The 20,485-nt window shown below is 47.6% G+C and overlaps 1 protein-coding gene across 2 annotated transcripts in view; it reads right to left on the bottom strand.

Annotated features, from left to right (window-relative positions):
• Positions 1–20,485, bottom strand: part of si:ch211-126j24.1 (phosphofurin acidic cluster sorting protein 1) — an 862,277-nt gene that overhangs the window by 360,448 nt on the left and 481,344 nt on the right. For both annotated transcript variants that reach the window (XM_068028323.1, XM_068028324.1), the window contains exon 16: positions 2,079–2,233. In XM_068028323.1, coding sequence (XP_067884424.1) covers positions 2,079–2,233 — 155 coding nt within the window. The remainder of the gene's footprint in view (positions 1–2,078; positions 2,234–20,485) is intronic.

Below are 20,485 nucleotides of genomic sequence, written 5' to 3'. Positions count from 1 at the left end.
AATCATTTATATATACCACAAAAAGCAGGGGACCCAGTACTGAGCCATGCAGAACACCACTGGAAACAGCCCTCCAGTTGCTGAAACACCCGTCAACAATTACCCTTTGTTTCCTGCCACGGAGCCAATTTTGTATCCACCTTGCTGCATTTCACTGGATCCTATGGGATTTTAATTTTTTAACCAGTCTGCCATGTGGGACCTTGTCAAAAGCCTTGCTAAAATCCATGTAGACCACATCAACTGCACTACCCTCATCTATCTTCCTTGTTATTTCTTCAAAAAATTCGATCAAGTTGGTCAAACAAGATCTTCCCTTCACAAATCCATGCTGACTATCTTTGATTAACCTGTGCCTTTCTAAGTGACAGTTTTTCCTGTCTCTCAGAATAGATTCCAATAACTTGCCCACTACTGAGGACTGGCCTGTAATTATTCGATCCTTCTCTCCCTTTTTAAGCAGAGGTATACTGTTAGCAGTTCTCCAATCCTCCGGCGCCATACCTGTATCCAGTGAGGACTGGAAAATGATGATCAGACCTTCTGCTATTTCCTCTCTTGCTTCTTTTCACAGCATAGGGTACATTTCATCTGGCCCCGGTGATTTATCAACTTTCAAGGACGCTACTCCCATTAATACTTCCTCTCTCCCTATGTTTATCACATTCAATACTTCACACTCCTCCTCCTTAACTACAATATCTGCAGCGTCCCCCTCTTTTGTGAAGACAGGCACAAAGTATTCATTAAGAACCATACCAACATTTTCCGCCCCTATAGGTTACCTTTTTGGTCTTTTATGGGCCCTACTCTCTCCTTAGTTATCCTCTTACTCTTAATATATTGATAAAACATCTTTGGGTTCACCTTGATTTTGTTTGCCAATATTCCTTCATGCCCTCTCTTTGCTTTTCTAATTTCCTTTTGGATTTCACCCCTCCACTTTCTATACTCCTCTCGGCTTTCTGCAGTATCGGTGTCGGACATAAGCTTTCCTTTTCTGCCTTATCTTACCCTGTAGGCTCCTTGACATCCATGAGGCTCTAGATTTGGCCGCCTCACCCTTTTTCTTTGTGGGAACATGTTTACTCTGAACCTCTTGAATCTCCCCTTTGAATGCCTCCCACTGTTCTGACACTGATTTACCCTCAAGTAGCTGTTTCCAGTCCACTTTTGTGAAATCACTCCTCAGTTTAGTAAAATTGGCCTTGCCCCAATTGAGATCTCTAACTCCTGATCTATCTCTGTCCTTTTCCATCATTATGTTAAAACTGACTGAATTATGATCACTACCACCAAAATGCTCCCCCACTGCCACTCCTTCCACCTGCCCATCTTCATTTCCTAAAACTAAGTCTAAAACTGTGCCCTCTCTTGTTGGACTTGCTACATACTGGGCAAAAAGGTTCTCCTGAATGCACCTCAAGAATTTTACTCCCTCAGTTCCTTTCACTCTAAAACTATCCCAGTTAATATTGGAGTAGTTACAATCCCCTATTACTGCCCTATTTTTCTTGCACTTCTCAGAGATTTGCCTACATATCTGCTCTTCTATCTCCCTCTGACTGTTTGGGGGTCTATAGTACACTCCCAGCAGTGTGATTGCCCCTTTTTTGTTCCTTAGCTCAATCCATATGGCCTCATTTGTTGAACCTTCCAACATATCATCCCTCCTCATAGCTGTAATAGTTTCCTTGAGCAAAACTGCCAACCTGCCCTCCTTTCATATCCACCTCCCTATCGCGTCTGAAAACCCTGTAAACCAGGAACATTGAACTGCCATTCCTGTTCCTCCTTAAGCCATGTTTCTGTGATAGCTATGATATCATACTGCCACGTGTCTGTCTGTGCCCTCAGCTCATCTGCTTTATTTCCTATACTCCTTGCATTGAAATAGATACCTTTGAGCAGTGCCAAACTCTGAGTATTTCCAGCACTTTGTTTTTATTTCAGATTTCCAGTATCTGCAGTATTTTGCTTTTAACCTAATCTGTTCGTCTGGTCCCTTGTGAAACAAGCATTACATGGGCTGCCACAGCTGCTGGCACTGCCTGCTTATCAAGTAATGAGCTCCTTACCTAGAGGGACAATCAGGAAGCGAATGTAATTCAGCCAGTCGGGAGTTTTGCTCGCCAGTTGCTCAACGAAGAACCTCAGGATGGTGCTGAGGAAGCTCTGGTCCCCAGCCACTGCCACTTTGACTGGAGGAGGCATCTGTGAGTTACAGTTGCAGCTGCAATGAGACAACAAGATGGGAGGCGAAAGCATGAAAGATAATCCTCTGCAAACTCCACATTTCAATCACGGTATTATGTAAACTGACTGATCTCAGCCGGACTGGAAGTGTGGGAGAGGGGGAGGTGGAATAAAATAGCCAGTGTGCAAAAGTGTCAGTGCTTGTTTTAAGTTAGGAAGTTTGTGTATGTGTGTGTGTATGTGGCATACGGAGAGGAAACTTTGCCTGAGTGAGACGGAGTCAGAATTTTTCTCTTACCTAAACTAAGGAATTTTAATTGGGGTTCGTGTAACATTAATTGAAATCATAAGAATAAGAATCTTCTGAGAAATGTTTTCTCTCAGAGGGTCGTGAGTCTTTGGAATTCTCTTCCTCAAAAGGCGGTGGAAGCAGAGTCTTTGAATATTTTTGAGGCAGAGGTAGAGATTCTTGATAAACAAGGGGGTGAAAGGTTATTGGGGGTAGGCGGGAATGTGGAGTTGAGGTTACAATCAGATCAACCATGATCTTATTGAATGGCAGAGCAGGCTCGAGGTGCCGAGTGGCCTACTCCTGCTCCTAAATTGTATGTTTGAGACTTGGATAATTTATTAGTAAGGTTTAATCAGTAGTAGTAAATTTTACTAGCAGAAGTAAAGCAGTAGTAGTAATAGTGGGTCTTGGTAATAGTGGGGTTTATTAATTATAAATTAATTAAGAAAAATAAATTGATTAATACATAATAAAGGTGGCAGGGCAGGTGATGTGTTGCGGCTGCAGAATGTGGGAGCTGGTGGACGCCAGTGTGATCCAAGGCAAACAAGTCTGCAATAAGTGTCTGCAGCTTGAGGAGCTTCTTCTCAGAGTCAGTGAGCTGGAGGCTGAGCTACAGACATTGCGATGCATCAGGGAGGGAGAAAGTTACCTGGACACTCTGTTTCAGAAGGCACCCCTTAGAAAAGGGTCTTCAGATATAGTCAGTGGACAGGGACAAGAGGGTGTGACTGCGAGTGAGGCAAGTAAAGGGATCCAGAAGGCAGAAGTGGAGGAGCCTCAGCCCTTGCAATTGTCCAACAGGTTTGAGGTTCTCTATACTTGTATGGATGAGAGCGAGGACTGCAGGGTGGATGAGCAAACTGACCACGTCACCGTGATACAGGAAGCCATTCAAGCGGGGGGAGTAAATAGGAATGTAGTGGCAGCAGGAGATAGTATAGTCAGGGGGATAGGTACAGTCCTCTGTGGCCACGAGCGAGAGTCCAGAAGGCTGTGTTGCCTGCCTGGTGTCAGGGTTCGGGACATTTGCTCAGGGTTGGCGAGGAACCTGCAATGGGAGGGGGAGGATTCAGTTGTTAGGGTCCACGTGAGTACCAACGACATAGACAGGACTAAGAAAGAGGTTCTGCATAGGGAGTATGAGCTGTCAGGGGCTGAACCTCAAAGGTAACAATCTTTGGATTATTACCTGAACCATGAGCAAACTGACATAGGGTAAATAAGAATAAAGAGTTAAATTTGTGGCTCAAAGACTGGTGTGGGAGAAATGGGTTTCAATTCATGAGTCACAGGCACCAGTAGTGGGGAAAGTCAGAGCTGTACCGTTGGGACAGTCTTCATCTGAACCATGCCGGGAGCATTGTTCTGGCGAGTCGTATAACTAGGACGGTAGAGAGAGCTTTAAATTAAATAGTGGAGGTGAGGTATCAAGTGAGAGAAAATGCGATACTTAAATTGAGAGAAGTAGGCAAGACAGCAAGGTAGCAATAAGGGTAATGATAATCAGAATGTGGCAGGAAGAGGCAGAGCATACAAACTTAAGAGTGCACCAGCATATAAGTCTAGAAGTTGTGAAAATAATAAAAAGACAGGATTAAAGACACTCTATCTGAATGCAGACATTATTTGCAACAAGACAGATGAATTGACAGCACAAATAGAAGTAAACGAGTATGATCTAAATGCCATTACAGAGATGTGTCTGCAGGGTGACCAAGGCTGGGAACTAAATGTTCAAGGGTATTTGACATTTAGGAAGTACAGGCAAAAAGGACAAGGAGGTGGGGTAGTGCTGTTAATAAAGGATAGATCAGTACATTAGTGAGAGAGGCTCTTAGATTGAAAGATCAAGATGCAGAATAAGTTTGGGTAGAGTGAAGAAACAGCAAGGGACAGCAAACATTGGTAGGAGTTGTTTATAGGCCAGCAAACTGTAGTGGTAGTGTAGGGCAAGATATAAATCAGGAAATTTAGAGGTGCATGTAACAGGGTAATACAGTAATCGTGGGGGACCTCAATTTACATGTAGACTGGGTAAGCCTAATTAGCACTAATGTTGTGGAAGACAAATTCCTGGAATGCATATGAGATACTTTTCTAGAAAAGGAAGAATGTGCAGGGTTAAAGAACAAAGAACAAAGAAAATTACAGCACAGGAACAGGCCCTTCGGCCCTCCAAGCCTGCGCCGATCCAGATCCTCTATCTAAACATGTCGCCTATTTTCTAAGGGTCTGTATCTCTTTTCTTCCTGCCCATTCATGTATCTGTCTAGATACATCTTAAAAAACGCCATCGTGCCCGCATGTACCACCTCCGCTGGCAACGCGTTCCAGGCACCCACCACCCTCTGCGTAAAGAACTTTCCACGCATATCCCCCCTAAACTTTTCCCCTTTCACTTTGAACACGTGTCCCCTAGTAATTGAATCCCCCACTCTGGGAAAAAGCCTCTTGCTATCCACCCTGTCTATACCTCTCATGATTTTGTACACCTCAATCAGGTCCCCCCTCAACCTCCGTCTTTCTAATGAAAATAATCCTAATCTACTCAACCTCTCTTCATAGCTAGCGCCCTCCATACCAGGCAACATCCTGGTGAATCTCCTCTGCACCCTCTCCAAATCATCCACATCCTTTTGGTAATGTGGCGACCAGAACTGCACGCAGTATTCCAAATGTGGCCGAACCAAAGTCCTATACAACTGTAACATGACCTGCCAACTCTTGTACTCAATACCCCGTCCGATGAAGGAAAGCATGCCGTATGCCTTCTTGACCACTCTATTTACCTGCGTTGCCACCTTCAGGGAACAATGGACCTGAACACCCAAATCTCTCTGGACATCAATTTTCCCCAGGACTTTTCCATTTACTGTATAGTTCACTCTTGAATTGGATCTTCCAAAATGCATCACCTCGCATTTGCCCTGATTGAACTCTATCTGCCATTTCTCTGCCCAACTCTCCAATCTATCTATATTCTGCTGTATTCTCTGACAGTCCCCTTCACTATCTGCTACTCCACCAATCTTAGTGTCGTCTGCAAACTTGCTAATCAGTCCACCTATACTTGCCTCCAAATCATTAATGTATATCACAAACAACAGTGGTCCCAGCACGGATCCCTGTGGAACACCACTGGTCACACGTCTCCATTTTGAGAAACTCCCTTCTACTGCTACTCTCTGTCTCCTGTTGCCCAGCCAGTTCTTTATCCATCTAGCTAGTACACCTTGGACCCCATGCGCCTTCACTTTCTCCATCAGCCTGCCATGGGGAACCTTATCAAACGCCTTACTGAAGTCCATGTATATGACATCGACAGCCCTTCCCTCATCAATCAACTTTGTCACTTCCTCAAAGAATTCTATTAAGTTGGTAAGACATGACCTTCCCTGCACAAAACCATGTTGCCTATCACTGATAAGCCCATTTTCTTCCAGATGGGAATAGATCCTATCCCTCAGTATCTTCTCCAGCAGCTTCCCTACCACTGACGTCAGGCTCACCGGTCTATAATTACCTGGATTATCCCTGCTACCCTTCTTAAACAAGGGGACAACATTAGCAATTCTCCAGTCCTCCGGGACCTCACCCGTGTTTAAGGATGCTGCAAAGATATCTGTTAAGGCCCCAGCTATTTCCTCTCTCGCTTCCCTCAGTAACCTGGGATAGATCCCATCTAGACCTGGGGACTTGTCCACCTTAATGCCCTTTAGAATACCCAACACTTCCTCCCTCCTTATGCCGACTTGACCTAGAGTAATCAAACATCTGTTCCTAACCTCAACATCCGTCATGTCCCTCTCCTCGGTGAATACCGATGCAAAGTACTCATTTAGAATCTCACCCATTTTCTCTGACTCCACGCATAACTTTCCTCCTTTGTCCTTGAGTGGGCCAATCCTTTCTCTAGTTACCCTCTTTCTCCTTATGTATGAATAAAAGGCTTTGGGATTTTCTTTAACCCTGTTTGCTAAAGATATTTCATGACCCCTTTTAGCCCTCTTAATTCCTCATTTCAGATTGGTCCTACATTCCCGATATTCTTTCAAAGCTTCGTCTTTCATCAGCCGCCTAGACCTTATGTATGCTTCCTTTTTCCTCTTAGCTAGTCTCACAATTTCACCTGTCATCCATGGTTCCCTCATCTTGTCATTTCTATCCCTCATTTTCACAGGAACATGTCTCTCCTGCACGCTAATCAACCTCTCTTTAAAAGCCTCCCACATATCACATGTGGATTTACCTTCAAACAGCTGCTCCCAATCTACATTCCCCAGCTCCTGCCGAATTTTGGTATAGTTGGCCTTCCCCCAATTTAGCACTCTTCCTTTAGGACCACTCTCGTCTTTGTCCATGAGTATTTTAAAGCTTACGGAATTGTGATCACTATTCCCAAAGTAGTCCCCTACTGAAACTTCAAACACCTGGCCGGGCTCATTCCCCAACACCAGGTCCAGTATGGCCCCTTCCCGAGTTGGACTATTTACATACTGCTCTAGAAAACCCTCCTGGATGCTCCTTACAAATTCTGCTCCATCTAGACCTCTAACACTAAGTGAATCCCTGTCAATGTTGGGAAAATTAAAATCTCCTATCACCACCACCCTGTTGCTCCTACATCTTTCCATAATCTGTTTACATATTTGTACCTCTATCTCACGCTCGCTGTTGGGAGGCCTGTAGTACAGCCCCAACATTGTTACCGCACCCTTCCTATTTCTGAGTTCTGTCCATATTGCCTCACTGCTCGAGTCCTCCATAGTGCCCTCCTTCAGCACAGCTGTGATATCCTCTTTGACCAGTACTGCAACTCCTCCACCCCTTTTCCCTCCCTCTCTATCCCGCCTGAAGCATCGATATCCTGGGATATTTAGTTGCCAATCATGCCCTTCCTTCAACCAAGTCTCAGTAATAGCAATAACATCATACTCCCAGGTACTAATCCAAGCCCTAAGTTCATCTGCCTTACCTACTACACTTCTTGCATTAAAACAAATGCACCTCAGACCACCAGTCCCTTTGCTTTCATCATCTGCTCCCTGCCTGCTCTTCCCCTTAGGGGAGAAGGCAGGGGAATGGGACCAAGGGAATTGCTCTTTCAGGGAGCCAGTATGGACACGATGGGCCGAATGGCCTCCTTCTGTGCTGTAACAATTCTGTGATTCTGTGAACAGTATGTTGAGGAACCAACTAGAGAAGGGGTTATTTTAGATCTGGTATTGTGCAATAAGAAAGGGCTAATTAATAATCTCGTAAAGGAGTCTTTAGGGAAAAGTGACCAGAATATAATAGAATTTTACTTTTAGTTTGAAAGTGATGTAGTACAATCCGAAACTAGGGTCTTAAATCTAAACAAAGGAAACTACAAAGGTATGAGGGGTAAATTGGCTGTGGTAGATTGGGAAACTACATTAGAAGGTATGACCGTAAACAGGCAATGGCCAGCATTTAAAGAATTCATACATTATAATACATGAGGAACTGAAAGAATTACAACAAATTTACATTCCTTTGAGGCATGAAAACCCATCAGGAAAAGTGATCCAACCATAGCTAACAAGAGAAGTTAAAGATTGGATTAGATCAAAGGGAGAGGCTTATAAAGTTGCCAAAAAAGTTTTGGTTTGCCCAGTTTTGGTTTCCTTACCTAGAGACTTACCATAGAGGGAGTGCAACGAAGGTTCAGCAGACTGATCCCTGGGATGGTGGGATTGTCCTATGAGGAGAGATTGAGGAGACTGGGCCTGTATTCTCTAGAGCTTAGAAGAATGAGAGGTGATCTCATTGAAGCATACACAATTCTTACAAGGCTCGTCAGGGTTGATGCAAGAAGGATGTTTTCCCTGGCTGGGACGAGGGTCTAGAAACAGAAATAGCTATAAATCAGGAAATGGAAGGGAGGGAGGAACTCAAGAAAATTACAATCACCAGGGAAGTGGTACTGAGAAAATTATTGGAACTGCGGGCTGACAAGTCCCAGGGTCCTGATGGACTTCATCCTACGGTCTTAAAAGAAGTGGCTAACGAAATCGTTAATGCGTTGGTTTTAATTTTTTTAATTCCCTTGATTCAGAGAAGGTTCCATTAGATTTGAAAATAGCCAATGTAACTCCTTTATTCAAAAAGTGAGGGTGACAGAAAGCAGGAAACTACAGGCCAGTTAGCTTAACATCTGTCATAGGGAAAATGAGAAAGTGTTATTAAAGATGTTATAGCAGGGCGCTATAATCAGGTAAATCAAGGTAATCAGGCAGAGTCAACATGGTTTTGTGAAAGGGAAATCATGTTAAACCCATTTATTGGAGTTATTTGTAGAAGTAACATGTGTTTTGGGTACTGGTGGATGTACTGTACTTAGATTTTCAGAAGGCATTGGATAAGGTGCCACATCAAAGGTTATAACGGAAAATAAAAGCTGATGGTGTAGGGGGTAACATATTGGCCTGGATAGAATATTGGCTAGCTAACAGGAAACAGAGAATAGGCATAAATGGGTCATTTTCTGGTTGGAAAAATGTAACTAGTGATATGCTGCAGGGATCAGTGCTGGGGTCTCAACTTTTTACAATTTAAGTAAATGACTTGGATGAAGGGACTGAAGGATGGTTGCTAAATTTGCTGATGACGCAAAGATACGTAGGAAAGTAACTTGTGAAGAGGACATAAGGAGGCAACAAAGGGATATAGATAGGTTAAGTGAGTGGACAAAGACCTGGCAAATGGAGTATAATGTGGGAAAATGTGAAATTATCCATTTTAGCAGGAAGAATAAAAAAAGAAGCATATTATCTAAATGGTGAGAGTTTTCAGAGCTCTGAGATGCAGAGGGATCTTGGTGTCCTAGTACATGAATCGCAAAAGGTTAGTATGCAGGTACAGCACATAATTAAGAAAGCTAATAGAAAGTTATCATTTATTGTGAGGGGAATTGAATACAGAATCACAGAATGCGTTGGAAGCTGTTCAGAGAAGGTTTACTGGACTAATACCTGGAATGGGCCGGTTATCTTATGAGAAATGGTTGGACAGGCTAGGCTTGTATCCGCTGGAATTCAGAAGAGTAAGAGGTGACTTGATTAAAACATATAAGATTCTGAGAGGTCTTGACAGGGTGGATGTGGAAAGGATGTTTCCTCTTGTGGGAGACTCTAGAACTAGGGGTCACTGTTTAAAAATAAGGGGTCACCCATTTAAGACAGAGATGAGGAGAAATGTTTTCTCTCAAGACGGCCATGAGTCTTTGGAATTCTCTTCCTCAAAAGGCGGTGGAAGCAGAGTCTCTGAATATTTTTAAGGCAGAGGTAGATAGATTCTTGAAAAGCAAGGGGTGAAAGGTTATTGAGGGTAGGTGGGAATGTGGAGTTAAATATACAATCAGATCAGCCATGATGTTGGGGCCGAATGGCCTATTCCTGCTCCTATTTCCTATGGCAGGGAGCTATCAAGTGAGGGCAGGATTGAGCTGGGCTGTCGATTAACTTGCAAAGGCTCACTGTGTATGTTCACACATCAGAAACGGCTACCAGAAGGGGCTAATACTACAGGGCGCTGGCAGAATTAGGAGCTGTACCTCATGTGAATCAATAGCCTAAGGAGGAGGATGGCAAAAAAGGAGAGAAATGCAAAATGTCAGAGGGCTGAAATGTGATTGTGCTGGATGAACCCTGCCAGCAGGGCACACCAACATTTATTCATCAGTCACAATGGCTAACCTGCAGTGCAGGAGAGACGCTGGGAGGAGCATCCAGTGGTCACAGCCCCGGGCATGGACTCTCGCCTCCAAATCAGTCCAGGTCTCTGGAACCTAGATTGAGCTAGGCAGAGTTTATACTGTGTAAGTCTGTAATATTCCAGCCAGCGTATGAGAAAGGATGGCCAGTACAACACTGGGCAGTGTGTGACCCTGTCCACAAGGCACTGATACTCACCGTACGTCACTGGGCAGTGAGTGACCCTGTCCACAAGGCACTGATACTCACCGTACGTCACTGGGCAGTGAGTGACCCTGTCCACAAGGCACTGATACTCACCGTACTGTGCTGGGCAGTGAGTGACCCTGTCCACAAGGCACTGATACTCACTGTACTGTGCTGGGCAGTGAGTGACCCTGTCCACAAGGCACTGATACTCACCGTACCGTACCGTACCGGGCAGTGAGTGACCCTGTCCACAAGGCACTGATACTCACTGTACTGTGCTGGGCAGTGAGTGACCCTGTCCACAAGGCACTGATACTCACCGTACATCACTGGGCAGTGAGTGACCCTGTCCACAAGGCACTGATACTCACCGTTCGTCACTCGGCAGTGAGTGACCCTGTCCACAAGGCACTGATACTCACTGTACGTCACTGGGCAGTGAGTGACCCTGTCCACAAGGCACTGATACTCACCGTACTGTGCTGGGCAGTGAGTGACCCTGTCCACAAGGCACTGATACTCACTGCACGTCACTGGGCAGTGAGTGACCCTGTCCACAAGGCACTGATACTCACCGTACTGTGCTGGGCAGTGAGTGACCCTGTCCACAAGGCACTGATACTCACCGTACCGTACTGTGCTGGGCAGTGAGTGACCCTGTCCACAAGGCACTGATACTCACTGTACTGTGCTGGGCAGTGAGTGACCCTGTCCACAAGGCACTGATACTCACCGTTCGTCACTCGGCAGTGAGTGACCCTGTCCACAAGGCACTGATACTCACTGTACGTCACTGGGCAGTGAGTGACCCTGTCCACAAGGCACTGATACTCACCGTTCGTCACTCGGCAGTGAGTGACCCTGTCCACAAGGCACTGATACTCACTGTACGTCACTGGGCAGTGAGTGACCCTGTCCACAAGGCACTGATACTCACCGTACTGTGCTGGGCAGTGAGTGACCCTGTCCACAAGGCACTGATACTCACTGTACTGTGCTGGGCAGTGAGTGACCCTGTCCACAAGGCACTGATACTCACTGTACATTACTGGGCAGTGAGTGACCCTGTCCACAAGGCACTGATACTCACTGTACATCACTGGGCAGTGAGTGACCCTGTCCACAAGGCACTGATACTCACTGTACATCACTGGGCAGTGAGTGACCCTGTCCACAAGGCACTGATACTCACCGTACTGTGCTGGGCAGTGAGTGACCCTGTCCACAAGGCACTGATACTCACCGTACTGTGCTGGGCAGTGAGTGACCCTGTCCACAAGGCACTGATACTCACTGTACGTCACTGGGCAGTGAGTGACCCTGTCCACAAGGCACTGATACTCACTGTACATCACTGGGCAGTGAGTGACCCTGTCCACAAGGCACTGATACTCACTGTACTGTGCTGGGCAGTGAGTGACCCTGTCCACAAGGCACTGATACTCACTGTACTGTGCTGGGCAGTGAGTGACCCTGTCCACAAGGCACTGATACTCACCGTACTGTGCTGGGCAGTGAGTGACCCTGTCCACAAGGCACTGATACTCACTGTACTGTGCTGGGCAGTGAGTGACCCTGTCCACAAGGCACTGATACTCACCGTACTGTGCTGGGCAGTGAGTGACCCTGTCCACAAGGCACTGATACTCACTGTACTGTGCTGGGCAGTGAGTGACCCTGTCCACAAGGCACTGATACTCACCGTACTGTGCTGGGCAGTGAGTGACCCTGTCCACAAGGCACTGATACTCACCGTATGTCACTGGGCAGTGAGTGACCCTGTCCACAAGGCACTGATACTCACTGTACTGTGCTGGGCAGTGAGTGACCCTGTCCACAAGGCACTGATACTCACTGTACATCACTGGGCAGTGAGTGACCCTGTCCACAAGGCACTGATACTCACCGTACTGTGATGGGCAGTGAGTGACCCTGTCCACAAGGCACTGATACTCACTGTGCTGGGCAGTGAGTGACCCTGTCCACAAGGCACTGATACTCACTGTACTGTGCTGTGCAGTGAGTGACCCTGTCCACAAGGCACTGATACTCACCGTACCGTACTGTGCTGGGCAGTGAGTGACCCTGTCCACAAAGCACTGATACTCACTGTACGTCACTGGGCAGTGAGTGACCCTGTCCACAAGGCACTGATACTCACTGTACTGTGCTGGGCAGTGAGTGACCCTGTCCACAAGGCACTGATACTCACTGTACTGTGCTGGGCAGTGAGTGACCCTGTCCACAAGGCACTGATACTCACTGTACTGTGCTGGGCAGTGAGTGACCCTGTCCACAAAGCACTGATACTCACTGTACGTCACTGGGCAGTGAGTGACCCTGTCCACAAGGCACTGATACTCACTGTACTGTGCTGGGCAGTGAGTGACCCTGTCCACAAGGCACTGATACTCACCGTATGTCACTGGGCAGTGAGTGACCCTGTCCACAAGGCACTGATACTCACTGTACTGTGCTGGGCAGTGAGTGACCCTGTCCACAAGGCACTGATACTCACTGTACGTCACTGGGCAGTGAGTGACCCTGTCCACAAGGCACTGATACTCACTGTACTGTGCTGGGCAGTGAGTGACCCTGTCCACAAAGCACTGATACTCACCGTACTGTGCTGGGCAGTGAGTGACCCTGTCCACAAGGCACTGATACTCACTGTACATCACTGGGCAGTGACTGACCCTGTCCACAAGGCACTGATACTCACCGTACTGTGCTGGGCAGTGAGTGACCCTGTCCACAAGGCACTGATACTCACTGTACATCACTGGGCAGTGAGTGACCCTGTCCACAAGGCACTGATACTCACCGTACTGTGCTGTGCAGTGAGTGACCCTGTCCACAAGGCACTGATACTCACTGTACATCACTGGGCAGTGAGTGACCCTGTCCACAAGGCACTGATACTCACTGTACTGTGCTGGGCAGTGAGTGACCCTGTCCACAAGGCACTGATACTCACTGTACATCACTGGGCAGTGAGTGACCCTGTCCACAAGGCACTGATACTCACTGTACTGTGCTGGGCAGTGAGTGACCCTGTCCACAAGGCACTGATACTCACTGTACTGTGCTGGGCAGTGAGTGACCCTGTCCACAAGGCACTGATACTCACTGTACATCACTGGGCAGTGAGTGACCCTGTCCACAAGGCACTGATACTCACTGTACTGTGCTGGGCAGTGAGTGACCCTGTCCACAAGGCACTGATACTCACTGTACATCACTGGGCAGTGAGTGACCCTGTCCACAAGGCACTGATACTCACTGTACTGTGCTGGGCAGTGAGTGACCCTGTCCACAAGGCACTGATACTCACTGTACTGTGCTGGGCAGTGAGTGACCCTGTCCACAAGGCACTGATACTCACTGTACATCACTGGGCAGTGAGTGACCCTGTCCACAAGGCACTGATACTCACTGTACATCACTGGGCAGTGAGTGACCCTGTCCACAAGGCACTGATACTCACTGTACTGTGCTGGGCAGTGAGTGACCCTGTCCACAAGGCACTGATACTCACCGTACTGTGCTGGGCAGTGAGTGACCCTGTCCACAAGGCACTGATACTCACTGTACTGTGCTGGGCAGTGAGTGACCCTGTCCACAAGGCACTGATACTCACTGTACTGTGCTGGGCAGTGAGTGACCCTGTCCACAAGGCACTGATACTCACTGTACTGTGCTGGGCAGTGAGTGACCCTGTCCACAAGGCACTGATACTCACTGTACTGTGCTGGGCAGTGAGTGACCCTGTCCACAAGGCACTGATACTCACTGTACTGTGCTGGGCAGTGAGTGACCCTGTCCACAAGGCACTGATACTCACTGTACTGTGCTGGGCAGTGAGTGACCCTGTCCACAAGGCACTGATACTCACTGTACTGTGCTGGGCAGTGAGTGACCCTGTCCACAAGGCACTGATACTCACCGTACTGTGCTGGGCAGTGAGTGACCCTGTCCACAAGGCACTGATACTCACTGTACTGTGCTGGGCAGTGAGTGACCCTGTCCACAAGGCACTGATACTCACTGTACGTCACTGGGCAGTGAGTGACCCTGTCCACAAGGCACTGATACTCACTGTACTGTGCTGGGCAGTGAGTGACCCTGTCCACAAGGCACTGATACTCACCGTACTGTGCTGTGCAGTGAGTGACCCTGTCCACAAGGCACTGATACTCACCGTACTGTGCTGTGCAGTGAGTGACCCTGTCCACAAGGCACTGATACTCACTGTACGTCACTGGGCAGTGAGTGACCCTGTCCACAAGGCACTGATACTCACTGTACTGTGCTGGGCAGTGAGTGACCCTGTCCACAAGGCACTGATACTCACTGTACGTCACTGGGCAGTGAGTGACCCTGTCCACAAGGCACTGATACTCACTGTACTGTGCTGGGCAGTGAGTGACCCTGTCCACAAGGCACTGATACTCACCGTACTGTGCTGGGCAGTGAGTGACCCTGTCCACAAGGCACTGATACTCACCGTACTGTGCTGGGCAGTGAGTGACCCTGTCCACAAGGCACTGATACTCACTGTACTGTGCTGGGCAGTGAGTGACCCTGTCCACAAGGCACTGATATTCACTGTACTGTGCTGGGCAGTGAGTGACCCTGTCCACAAGGCACTGATACTCACTGTACTGTGCTGGGCAGTGAGTGACCCTGTCCACAAGGCACTGATACTCACTGTACTGTGCTGGGCAGTGAGTGACCCTGTCCACAAGGCACTGATACTCACTGTACTGTGCTGGGCAGTGAGTGACCCTGTCCACAAGGCACTGATACTCACTGTACTGTGCTGGGCAGTGAGTGACCCTGTCCACAAGGCACTGATACTCACTGTACTGTGCTGGGCAGTGAGTGACCCTGTCCACAAGGCACTGATACTCACTGTACATCACTGGGCAGTGAGTGACCCTGTCCACAAGGCACTGATACTCACTGTACATCACTGGGCAGTGAGTGACCCTGTCCACAAGGCACTGATACTCACTGTACTGTGCTGGGCAGTGAGTGACCCTGTCCACAAGGCACTGATACTCACCGTACTGTGCTGGGCAGTGAGTGACCCTGTCCACAAGGCACTGATACTCACTGTACTGTGCTGGGCAGTGAGTGACCCTGTCCACAAGGCACTGATACTCACTGTACTGTGCTGGGCAGTGAGTGACCCTGTCCACAAGGCACTGATACTCACTGTACTGTGCTGGGCAGTGAGTGACCCTGTCCACAAGGCACTGATACTCACTGTACTGTGCTGGGCAGTGAGTGACCCTGTCCACAAGGCACTGATACTCACTGTACTGTGCTGGGCAGTGAGTGACCCTGTCCACAAGGCACTGATACTCACTGTACTGTGCTGGGCAGTGAGTGACCCTGTCCACAAGGCACTGATACTCACTGTACTGTGCTGGGCAGTGAGTGACCCTGTCCACAAGGCACTGATACTCACCGTACTGTGCTGGGCAGTGAGTGACCCTGTCCACAAGGCACTGATACTCACTGTACGTCACTGGGCAGTGAGTGACCCTGTCCACAAGGCACTGATACTCACTGTACTGTGCTGGGCAGTGAGTGACCCTGTCCACAAGGCACTGATACTCACCGTACTGTGCTGTGCAGTGAGTGACCCTGTCCACAAGGCACTGATACTCACCGTACTGTGCTGTGCAGTGAGTGACCCTGTCCACAAGGCACTGATACTCACTGTACGTCACTGGGCAGTGAGTGACCCTGTCCACAAGGCACTGATACTCACTGTACTGTGCTGGGCAGTGAGTGACCCTGTCCACAAGGCACTGATACTCACTGTACGTCACTGGGCAGTGAGTGACCCTGTCCACAAGGCACTGATACTCACCGTACGTCACTGGGCAGTGAGTGACCCTGTCCACAAGGCACTGATACTCACTGTACTGTGCTGGGCAGTGAGTGACCCTGTCCACAAGGCACTGATACTCACCGTACTGTGCTGGGCAGTGAGTGACCCTGTCCACAAGGCACTGATATTCACTGTACTGTGCTGGGCAGTGAGTGACCCTGTCCACAAGGCACTGATACTCACTGTACTGTGCTGGGCAGTGAGTGACCCTGTCCACAAGGCACTGATACTCACTGTACTGTGCTGGGCAGTGAGTGACCCTGTCCACAAGGCACTGATACTCACTGTACTGTGCTGGGCAGTGAGTGACCCTGTCCACAAGGCACTGATACTCACTGTACTGTGCTGGGCAGTGAGTGACCCTGTCCACAAGGCACTGATACTCACTGTACGTCACTGGGCAGTGAGTGACCCTGTCCACAAGGCACTGATACTCACTGTACGTCACTGGGCAGTGAGTGACCCTGTCCACAAGGCACTGATACTCACTGTACTGTGCTGGGCAGTGAGTGACCCTGTCCACAAGGCACTGATACTCACTGTACTGTGCTGGGCAGTGAGTGACCCTGTCCACAAGGCACTGATACTCACTGTACTGTGCTGGGCAGTGAGTGACCCTGTCCACAAGGCACTGATACTCACTGTACGTCAGTGGGCAGTGAGTGACCCTGTCCACAAGGCACTGATACTCACTGTACTGTGCTGGGCAGTGAGTGACCCTGTCCACAAGGCACTGATACTCACCGTACTGTGCTGGGCAGTGAGTGACCCTGTCCACAAGGCACTGATACTCACTGTACTGTGCTGGGCAGTGAGTGACCCTGTCCACAAGGCACTGATACTCACTGTACTGTGCTGGGCAGTGAGTGACCCTGTCCACAAGGCACTGATACTCAGCGTACTGTGCTGGGCAGTAAGTGACCCTGTCCACAAGGCACTGATACTCACTGTACGTCACTGGGCAGTGAGTGACCCTGTCCACAAGGCACTGATACTCACCGTACTGTGCTGGGCAGTGAGTGACCCTGTCCACAAGGCACTGATACTCACTGTACTGTGCTGGGCAGTGAGTGACCCTGTCCACAAGGCACTGATACTCACTGTACTGTGCTGTGCAGTGAGTGACCCTGTCCACAAGGCACTGATACTCACTGTACTGTGCTGGGCAGTGAGTGACCCTGTCCACAAGGCACTGATACTCACTGTACGTCACTGGGCAGTGAGTGACCCTGTCCACAAGGCACTGATACTCACCGTACGTCACTGGGCAGTGAGTGACCCTGTCCACAAGGCACTGATACTCACTGTACTGTGCTGGGCAGTGAGTGACCCTGTCCACAAGGCACTGATACTCACCGTACTGTGCTGGGCAGTGAGTGACCCTGTCCACAAGGCACTGATATTCACTGTACTGTGCTGGGCAGTGAGTGACCCTGTCCACAAGGCACTGATACTCACTGTACTGTGCTGGGCAGTGAGTGACCCTGTCCACAAGGTACTGATACTCACTGTACTGTGCTGGGCAGTGAGTGACCCTGTCCACAAGGCACTGATACTCACCGTACTGTGCTGGGCAGTGAGTGACCCTGTCCACAAGGCACTGATACTCAGCGTACTGTGCTGGGCAGTGAGTGACCCTGTCCACAAGGCACTGATACTCACTGTACTGTGCTGGGCAGTGAGTGACCCTGTCCACAAGGCACTGATACTCACCGTACTGTGCTGGGCAGTGAGTGACCCTGTCCACAAGGCACTGATACTCACTGTACGTCACTGGGCAGTGTGCAGTGAGATATGATTTGAAATATGGCAACTGAAAGGTTGGTGGAACCAGGTTCATAAATAACTTGAATACCTTTGAAAAGGAAACTTGATAATTGTTTAGCAGAGAAAACTTGTCGGGCTATTGAGAAATAGGTGAGTGAGACTAATTGGTTTGCTCTTTCACGATGGGCCGAATGACCTCTGAATCTGTACTGTGCTATTCTATGAACTAAGCAGCGACTCTGTCCAAATGGAATTTTTCTAGTTTCCTTCCCTTTCCTGCTGCAGTTCCCAAGATGCTCGCAGCCCTCTGCTATCTTGCCCAAGTTGCCATTCTCTAATATAAAATAAAAACAATAAATGTGGGAAATACTCAGCAGGTCTGGCAGCATTTGTGGAGAGAGAAGCAGAGTTAACATTTCAGGTCAGTGACCCTTCATCAGTTCTGAATATTTCCAGCATTTCTTGTTTTTATTTCAGATTTCCAGCATCTGCAGTATTTTGCTATTATTTTTGCCATTCTGTAATCTGACTATTTTCTCTGCAACACATCTGGCACTGAGGCATAGTGACTGGACGGGAATCCCCAATTCTGACCAATAAATTAACACAGGGAAAAGTTTTTGATTAGGCTGTAAAAAGTGACACGAAGTTCCAGCCAGAAAGGAGATGATTCCCCTGTCAATCCTGGAGACCACCAAAAGTGACCGTAATTGCTTTTACACATATAATTTGTCGGTAACTATCCTCCACTAACCGCACTTTAATGGAGGAATCATTCTGATCTTATCAGGAGACTTTGCTGTAGTTTTGGTCATGATTGTGCCTGCTGTTTAAATAGAACATGTTTACTGAGACTCTGAGGAGTAAATAGACTCTGTTGTTTGCTGAGTAAATAGACTGTTTGCCAAGTAAATAGACTCTGTTTGTTGTTTGCTGAGTTAATAGAGCCTTTTTACTGTTTGCTAATTAAATAGACTCTAGTATTGCTGCAAAAAGACACGTTATCAAAGCTTTTCGTCTTGCACTCATCAGGACAGACCCAAGAATGCCATATTTCAAAGGGAGCAACAATTTATACTGCATGAGAAAAGGGTGTTGATTAGTTGGCAAGTTGACTCTGATTGGTCAAGGCACTGACATGGATAATGCACCAAGGAACTTTGTCCCCCACACTTTTGTTTAATTCAAAAAGGTCGCAGAGGACCGGTACCTGCGTATGAATATATGTAGCAAGCATAAGTGAGCCACATTGTGAGCCTGACTGATAATGATAAATTGGTTAGTGTATTTCTTAGCACACTAGAGATTGTTCAGTAAGTGCTGTCCAACTGTGGAATCACATCTAACGTTTGCTGAGTAAACAGATTCTGTTTGCTGAGTAAGTAGACTCTGTTTGCTGAGTAAGTAGATTCTGTTTGCTGAGTAAGTAGACTCTGTTTAGTGCTTGCTGAGTAAATAGATTCTGTTTGTTGAGTAAATACTCTTCTGAGTAAATAGACTCTGTTTACCGTTTGCTGAGTAAATAGTCTCTATTTACTGAGTAAATAGAATGTTTGCTGAGTAAATAGATTCTGTTCGCTGAGTAAATAAACACTGTTTATGGTTTATTGAGTTAATAGACTGTTCGCTAAGTAAATAGACACTGTTTACGGTTTACTGAGTAAATAGAGTCTGTTTGCTGAGTAAATAGACTGTTGTTTACTGAGAAAATAAACTGTTTGCTGAGTAAATAGACTCTGCATAAATAGACTCTGTTTGCTGAGTAAATAGACTCTGCTGTTTGTTAAGTAAATAGACTCGCCACAGATGCTATCTGACCTGCTGAGTATTTCCTGCATTTTCTGTTTTTGTTTTAGATTTCCAACATCGATGGTATTTTGGTTTTGATACTGTTTGCTGTCAGCTGAATAAACAGACCCTGTTTGCTGACGAAATAGACTGCTTGTCTTCAGTCCCGTGGTGAATGTCACATCGCATCCAACACGGTGGTGTCAATCATCACTTGATTTTGATGAAAAATATAACTGTCCATTAGCCTAATTAAAAGCAGCAGCACCAACTTTAAATAAAGTTTAATTCAGTGGATTTGGGTATCGCTGGCAAAGCTGGGATTTATTGTTGGTTCCTAGTTGCCCTGAGAAGGTGGTGGTGGGTCCTTTTCTTGAACTGCTGCAGTCTGTGTGCTGAGCTTGGCACTTGTATAGCGCCTGTACATTACAGTAACTTCCCAAGGTTCCTTACATAGGAGAAAGTCGGCCACCGTGTGGCAGCCAGGAGGAGAGAGTGACTGAAACCCAATTGAGCAGGTGCATGTTGAGGAAGGTTGTGAAAGTTGGCAGAAGTTTAGGATGGGAATCTCAGAGTGCAGGGCATGCTAACTCAAGATTGTATTTAATG

This window comes from Heterodontus francisci, chromosome 3 (assembly GCF_036365525.1).
Source record: "Heterodontus francisci isolate sHetFra1 chromosome 3, sHetFra1.hap1, whole genome shotgun sequence".
Lineage (NCBI taxonomy): Eukaryota > Metazoa > Chordata > Chondrichthyes > Heterodontiformes > Heterodontidae > Heterodontus > Heterodontus francisci.
This window is presented reverse-complemented; position numbering and strand designations above follow the sequence as displayed.